Genomic DNA, 8,658 nt, shown 5'->3' with positions numbered 1-8,658 from the left:
GTGCTATATACATAGAGGATATCTAACAGTTTCTTCAGTAATACCAAATATATTTCACGAGTGGGGCTAACATTTTGATATTTTTCACGAGTGCGCAGCACGAGTGAAAAATATCAAAATATTAGCCACACGAGTGAAATATATTTGGTATTACTGAAGACACTGTTAGATATTCTGTTTATTACATTTTTTATCAACGAAAAACCTACCCTGTATGCTAACTAGGCCTACAGCGATAATTTGTAAACAAAAAAAGTAGTTACCCCTGTCCAGGTGCTGACATATATGTCGGGCTTTCTGATTGGTCAATTATTTTGGTATTTTCTAATCATTAATTTGATTGGTCAAATCAGCAAAAGTGATATTTTTCACTAGTGAAAAATATCACTTTTATAGAATGAATGATTTTTGATATTTCACTGGTAAAAATGTAATAAACAGAGATCTTCTACCTACTTTACCTGATATTCATTCCTGACTGAATTATAGGACGATAACTTCCCACAGAATGCAGTTTAATGCTTATTTATCCGCTCATTTTCTGATATCCAATCTTTGACAATGTTATCACATTTTAGAATCAAATGTCGCGCAGTCAATGAGACCTGGTCTTCTGACGTCACGAGTTCAAGGGACCGCTTCCGGCAAAAATACAGTGCGTGGAAATAATCATAAAATCATCAAATTAATTTCAACATTTTAATCAATATATTCCAAAGTGATGGTATTCATCTTTTATACAACATCAAATTGTTTTACGAGTTATATTGATCGAATGATTCTTTGTGACGCGTATACAGTGACGTAAAATAAAATGACGTCACAAACATTGTTCTTTATATCACTAAATTAATTGGAGTTAAAGGTGAATTATGATCTGATAACGTTCTGTTATGTTTAGTGAAGGTATTTATCGACAATGCAGAGCAAATAGAAATTCACATGTATATGTTTATATATGTATCTTATTTAATGGTTTTAGGACGATGTCATCTTTATGTTGAAATTTGCCTTTATTCAGACACGGCATCCAATCGGTATATACTGTTGTCGTATGTTGATACAGTACACACGCTCTAAACAGACGATGCTCATAATGGTTTGCAATATCGCTATTCTTTAATCAAAGCTATGAAGACATATATGTTATTATCACACACACATGCAGACAAGGCATATGAGGCTATCATCGAATTAATTTTTTTCCGTATATCCTAATCAGACATGTACAAAAAAATATCGCAAAAACAACACATACACCATTACAGCGCCGTATCACGAACGATAACAAAACGTTTATAGTAAATCTTACCTCGCGATCTTTTTCACATTTACCTGGATTATCGGCACGTGATTTTGTTTTTCCATGCGAGGATACGTGAACGTATTTCCGGTATGCGCGACGCATAAATGATAGGATTAAATGCAGAGTTTAAACATCCCAAATACACGAGAGTATGGCGAACTTGTCTGGTTATGACGTAGTCTTTAAACCAACCTTCCATGAACACTACAAACACTATCATAGGCGTCATGGTTAAGAACAATATGACAGCCAGAATGATAAGCGTTATTACTGCCCTTACTTGATGTTTTGTCGTTCGGGGGCGCCGTGGTCGATGTGTTGGCGCTCCGGTTGACAAAGCCTTTAGATATTGCACGCTTAGAGGTAATTCATCGCGTTCCTGTCTCAGGTTATAAAAATGTGAATGATGTTTGCGGTTTACCGAGTTTCGGTGTCTTTCTTTCTTTGTCGAGAAGTGGAATTCGTGAGTTAAAGACGGACCAGCCTGATCTTGGTCACTTCCTACGTCCTCAATCCATGCTTCTTTGACGTTCATCTTATTTATCTTCAATGCAGATAGCTTCCTGTTTTTCATGTTTTCACTCTGCATATTTTTGTCGATCTTCCCACTGTTAAACAAGCTACAATTCGACGAAGTTTTATCGTTGATCTGAGTACTATCTGGTATCGATACGCGCCTGTGATGAACTACGTTCTTTGAACTGGAGTGATGAGAAAATAGTCCCTTCCGGTAAATGGATCGATACAGGACCAAAACCATTAAAACACAAGAACCAATAATTAAAATCTCTGCAAATAATAGAAGCATTGACCATGATTTCAGTATAGGGACCGCCCGGTTACAGAACAATGTCCGTACTGCGCAGTATGGTAGATCGTAATTCTTTTCATAAACTGCGAATGGAGTAACGGTGATAAAACCAGAAGTAGACCAAGAAGCGATCACGATGATCCAGAAACGAATGCGGGCCTGCTTCAAAGACACCGGAACTCTTTGCAGAATTGCCCAAATTCTATCCAGGCAGATGAAGCACAAATGAATTATTGACACTGCAATGGCAAAACAGAACACGCAAAGTCTCGTCCAACACTCGTAATAGGAGATTTGGCGAACAGTGAAAGACTGGTATACCGGAAGTAGGGAAACGCACGTGAGCAGGTCACTAAAACTCAGACTAAGGATATGAATATTGGTGATAGTTTTCCCCATACACCTTCCACTTATCATTATGATTATCACTGGGACGTTCAGGAGAACTGATATCATAGTTGTTAACCCGACAACGAGCTGGACGCCAATATTCGCCGTTTCTGTGCTGTTATGCTCGAAGGAAGGCAAAGAGAGGTTATTTCCGGAATTATTCATTTTTGTTTTTCATGGAAAGATATCCGTTATCACCTACAAAGAAAACATAAAAAATCAGTATCTTTGAGTTTGCGAGAACAAACCCATTTAAGATTCAATTAAATCGTGTGAGTTTAGTGACAAGTTTATTGCATCAGAACACAAACTAAGAAGGAAGTGACAACAACATCATACAAAAAGGTATGGGACCGGTTCCCAATATCCGGAAAAAAATCAAATATCTGCACCCGAGTCCAAATATACGGCGAAATCGCTCCACTGCTTTCCCAGGAATAATGCTATTAATATTGGTTAGCAAATAAAGGGCGTACCATAGGATTCCGATTAAAAAATGGAGAATTGGATTGCAACCAGCGTTAATTTGTTCAAAAGGTGATTAGCTTAATCACTTGTTTAGTGAAAATCTCATTTCGTCTTTACTTCAAAACCTCCGTGTGAATATTCCTTAAAATTGGTAGGTAGGACGTGAATGAGGAATGCTATAGTATCATATGATATTGTCAAGTTAGTTTTACCAGAAATGATTTTATTAGGATTTTAAAATTGTTGTTAAGCTGTGATTAGATTAATCACCTTTTGAACACCTAGGTCCAGAGGTTACTATAGTTAAGTTAATAGAAGGTTAAAACAATGCCTCTATATCCGTATATACATTGTTATGAGGCAATAGTTTGATGATTACAACAGTCAATGTAATATAGGCATACGAGTATATACAATAATGGAAAACACCTCTAAATCCAGTGTTCATAAAAGCTCTTATACATGCGATAAATAAACATGAATTGCTAAAAATGTTGGCACATTAATGAAACAGTACAAATGGTGGATAAACACTACTGAAAAGTTACATTATGATATTTCATTGGTTATACGGCAAACTAAATAGTTAATCAGCGACTTACCGTTCGTCTGATGTAGAGTAGTACCGTATGGATGTGTGATTTACAGAACAATGCCCTTGTTGTAGTGTGCTGTGTAAATCTGGACATATCCACACAGTAATGCTTGTCAATACAATTGATTATACACTACTAGAATGATATATTCTGATATTTCATTGGTTATACTGAAATATAAATAGTTTAACACTGACTTACCGTTCATCTGATGTAGAGTAGTACCGTATGGATGTGTGATTTACAGAACAATGCCCTTGTTGTAGTGTGCTGTGTAAATCTGGACATATCCACACAGTAATGCTTGTCAATACAATTGATTATACACTACTAGAATGATATATTATATTTCATTGGTTATACGGAACTATAAATAGTTAAACAGTGACTTACCGTTCATCTGATGTAGAGTAGTACCGTATGGATGTGTGATTTACAGAACAATGCCCTTGTTGTAGTGTGCTGTGTAAATCTTGATTTGCAACCATGTCAACAAAAATCGCAATAATAAAAATACTTCTCCTACATGAATAAACAGGTTGTTTAAACCAGCATGATATTCGGACACGTTATTCTAATATCGAATGTGAAAATTATATAGGATCCAATGTCTATATCGCTCTTACCAGTCCTGCTTTTTGATTGGTCCTTCAGGAGTTGAGGGTATACGATAGCATTTATCTCATTTGTACATGCGCGGGCAGTAAATCTGAACCTAATTACGCTCCGTTCAGAATTATGTTCCGTTATACAACACTCCGTCTATCTGGTAACTTTATCTTTACAGTGTGGTATATTCGATACCTACCATTTAAAAGATTGTTTATCACAAGTAATTACCTAACTACATCTTATTCACTAGTTTTACTTCCTGATCATAAGGGATTGTGAATCCTTACAGCCATCTCGGTACCACAACAATCTATATAAAGATAATGACCTGACGGACCTATCCGTTACTAGTGGTCGTGTTATCGTGGTCATTAAGGCTCAGGTGACATGTCTTCACTGGTTTTAACTAGAGGCCTTTATAAATCAAAATGGCTTAGAAATTACCGACTCCGTCCTCTTTATAATTTCTCTTCGTCTTAATCCTTTACAAAAAAATCTACATTGAATAGAGGTTTTGTATAGAGGTATGGTTTTGTATTGGTATAGAGGTATGGTTTCGGTATATGGGTATGGTTTTGTATCTGGGTATGGTTTCGGTATATGGGTATGGTGTTGTACATGTATGGGTATAGTTTTATAAAGGGGAATGCTTTTAAAGAGGTATGCTTTTGAATGGAGGTGTGTTTTTTTTAAAGACGTATGGTTTTGCATAGATTTATGGTTTGCAAAGGAGTATGGTTTTGAAAAGGAATATAGTTTGGTATAGAGGTATGGTTTTGTATCTAGGTTTGGCTTTGTACAGGAGTATGGTTTTGGAAAGGGATACGATTTTGTATAGAGCTATGATTTTGTGAAGGGGTATAGTTTTGTATAGAGGTATGCTTTTTTAAAGGGTCATAAGCCTTAATTTAATTAAATAAGTAACGAGCTTAAAAAATTAGTTAGCGAGTTTGATAAATTAGACATTACATTAGCACGAATGCAAGATCATTTAAAAGAAGTGAAACGGTTTTTGCCCGGACGGTTTTTCATACAGTGACTTCATAATTGATTCCAAATGGGGTTTTTTTTCAATGGAAAGGGAAAGAACATCAGGCAAACCTGTTTTAGTCATAAATTTATTTATGACGTCACGATTGTGCTAGTTCACGTGTCTTACGAAGTTATGACATGGCTGAGCCAAGCTCCGGTTTCATCAACTTTCATTAACTTAAGAGATTCCCTACCTTAAAATTCCCAACAATAGGAAAACATTACCGAATTTAAGGGGGGCGGGGGTCTTAGTTTAGAAATCTTTCTTCAATTCTCTTATGTTTTACTATGGAAAATTTGAAGTTTATGAACATTGATGAATCTAAGGTTGATCAGTTATGTGATATAAAGAATCCCATACGTGGGTTTTAATGTTTACATGTTTAACGTTCTCGCTGTAGCAATGTCCAAGTGAGTACAGGTGTAAAGTAAACAGCAAGAGAACAAAGCACAAAGAGAAAGGACAGACAAGAAAGAAATTATAAAGATCCCAAGTATTGCAATTGTGGCAGCAAATCATTTCTGGTCTCTTAAGAAAATCCTGAATTCTGCAGAGAACTCTATCATACAACATTTAAATACAAAACCTCGTCCTGGCAGAAAAAGGCATCTCATCTGTCATGTAACGATCATACAGTATGAAGCTAATGCGTAATAATACATGTACAATGTATGTATTTACCAGCAACACTAAATAGTTAGACATATACCATACCCAGTTGGTTCAATGTTAAGGTACTGTGTCCCTAGTTTTTATATATTTTAAATATATTTCGAGTATGTGGTTACTATATTGTCATTCTACATATTGTACTCCAACATTTCTGTTTACATCTTCTGATGGTTATACCACTAACAAGGTATTGTCCTAATGTTGAGTACATTGGTCTTATACCCTATACTAACACCTACATATTACATCATTTATATTAATATATCCTACGCTGACCTAGTTTTTAACCTATATTTGCTTTTTACTGTTCTTTGTCACGTAATGTCATGACCACGAATAGTTTCAGCGACTTCCGGTTAATCTAAACGCTTCTATCTAACCTTCGGTAATTAAGACTGTAGGCCCATTGGTATCATACCATACCTAGCAGATTATAATTATGTCGCTGTCAACACAAATTATGATTTATATTTAGGTCATTTTGTCAGCACATTACATACACAGTGATTTGCAGAATGTATTTCTTCTCGTTTTGATGAAATTGTGTTTTCAAGACAGCATACGCAGCGCTATTTAAATATAGATACTGTAATCTTCAGTAATGGATTATAACAGCTTGTTATTGTCTCGATAAAAAAAATTAACTTACAATGTCTACCTTCCTTTGAATGAGAGACGCTTAGATCTTTATTCCCAAATTGTAATAACTCGCTGGAGATGGTTATTGACCGGGAATCCTTATGAAACCATCAGTGTTTCCTTCCCTTTCTTGGTATTTCGTGTCATGTGTGTTTATCTAGGAAGATCCATCCCTTTTGAAGCATGCTTCAAGACAACAGACCACACATTTCGTATAGAAGTTCAATATACATATGTACTTAGCTGTGATCAAAGTGTTGCTGATAACGTTGAACATTGCTCCATTTTTTGACAATTTCATGTTATCGAAACTGCTGAATTAAAAAAATTCTCATTTTTCACATTCCCTTGCCTTGTTTGTTTAACACAAATTGTTTTCTCCATCAGTCGAAATTAAGAATAACGCATATTTCATATTTATTAAAATCTACTACTATCGTAACACAACCCAATCTAAATCTGATATATACAAATGATAAATTCAAACAGTTATGATTTGATATGGATTTCAGTATGAATATTTCAGTTTAAGTTAATGTTAAAACTTAAAATTTTATATCAGTTTTTGTGATATATTATTTGGTAAATGTATCTGTCTTAGTAGGTGTGACCACAAACGTTTTGAAAGTACAAAATCTACATCTTGTCAACACACTTACTGCAGATCTAAGCGTTACTCATGGCCAGTTCTGCATGGTGATACCCCCACAGAGGAAGCAGAGGACGGCTGCGAGCTTTTTGAATTACCTGTCGGTGTAAATCGCTTGTGTGTTGTTAAATCGCTCACGTTTGTTCTAAATAAACACTTGTGTTTCAGAAGTTGTTGTGTTGAATATCTAAACTTGATCCTTCTATTACATATGTTTTGTGTTGAATATCTAAACTTCATCATTGTGTTTTACATGTTGTTGTGTTGAATATCTAAACTTCATCATTGTGTTTCATAAGTTGTTGTGTTGAATAACTAAACTTGATTCTTGTGTTTCACATGTTGTGTTGAATATCTAAACTTGATTCTTGTGTATCACATCTTCTTGTGTTGAATATCTAAACTTGATTCTTGCGTTTTACATGTTGTTGTGTTGAATATCTAAACTTCATCATTGTGTTTCACAAGTTGTTGTGTTGAATATCTAAACTCAATCCTTGTGTTTCAAATGTTTTTATGTTGAATTTCTAAACTTGATTCTTGGGTTTCACAATGTTGTTGAGTTGAATATCTAAACTTGATTCTTGTGTATCACATCTTCTTGTGTTGAATATCTAAACTTGATCTGAGTAATTAATTTGTATGCCTTGTCAACCAAGGGTTGGTTATTGGGAGCTCATTCTTGCATATTCGGCTAATATGCTGTCAACTTTGTGCAAGGCGGCATAAATATATTGATTATTAATGGTCATTCATGTACCAAAAGCAAACTCCCCGTGCACCATGAATCGCATAATTTTGAATCGTAATAAATCTTCCCTCTAGGTACGCTCCTAGAGTCTAATGCTTTGAAAGGCTACTGTCGTTAAGCTTTGTAATCTTGATTGTCATTTGTTTTTATGGTTGGCTAAATGGTTACCTATATTCTATAAATATAAACACAAAATCTCACTTCATTCCCAGAATAGAAAGTCAATAGGATAGGATATCATTCGGTCAAACGCCAAATTAACAAATTAGCAGTTAAAATACATGTGCCCAGTCAAACACATTTGCCAAGTCAAACACATTCGCCAAGTAAACTACAATCGCCCAGTAAAATACATTAGCACCAATTAATATGTTGGTCGAGGCAAACATATTCACCAAGTCAAGACTATACGCCCATTCAAATGCAATCGCCCAGTCAGGGCATTCGCCCCAGTCTAGTACATTTGCCTGTTGAGACACATTCGCCCTGTCTAGTACATTTGCCTGTTGAGACACATTCGCCCTGTCTAGTACATTTGACTATTGAGACACATTCGCCCTGTCTAGTACATTTGCGTGTTGACACATTCGCCCTGTCTAGTACATTTGCCTGTTGAGACACATTCGCCCTGTCTAGTACATTTGACTATTGAGACACATTCGCCCTGTCTAGTACATTTGACTATTGAGACACATTCGCCGTCTAGTACATTTGCGTGTTGACACATTCGC

General features: G+C 35.5%; 1 protein-coding gene across 1 annotated transcript; it reads right to left on the bottom strand.

Annotated features, from left to right (window-relative positions):
• Window positions 1-791: 791 nt before the first annotated feature.
• Window positions 792-3,837, bottom strand: LOC117343661 (alpha-2C adrenergic receptor-like). The gene is made up of 2 exons (XM_033906117.1): window positions 3,578-3,837; window positions 792-2,705 (listed from the first exon to the last, which is right to left on the bottom strand). The coding sequence occupies exon 2, from the start codon at window positions 2,670-2,672 to the stop codon at window positions 1,341-1,343; it is 1,332 nt and encodes a 443-aa protein (XP_033762008.1). The 5' UTR covers window positions 2,673-2,705; window positions 3,578-3,837; the 3' UTR covers window positions 792-1,340.
• Between the last annotated feature and the right edge of the window lie 4,821 nt (window positions 3,838-8,658).

Source organism: Pecten maximus, chromosome 15 (genome assembly GCF_902652985.1).
Source record: "Pecten maximus chromosome 15, xPecMax1.1, whole genome shotgun sequence".
Classification (NCBI taxonomy): domain Eukaryota; kingdom Metazoa; phylum Mollusca; class Bivalvia; order Pectinida; family Pectinidae; genus Pecten; species Pecten maximus.
Note: the sequence above shows the minus strand (reverse complement) of the source record. Positions and strands in the feature narration are given on the sequence as shown.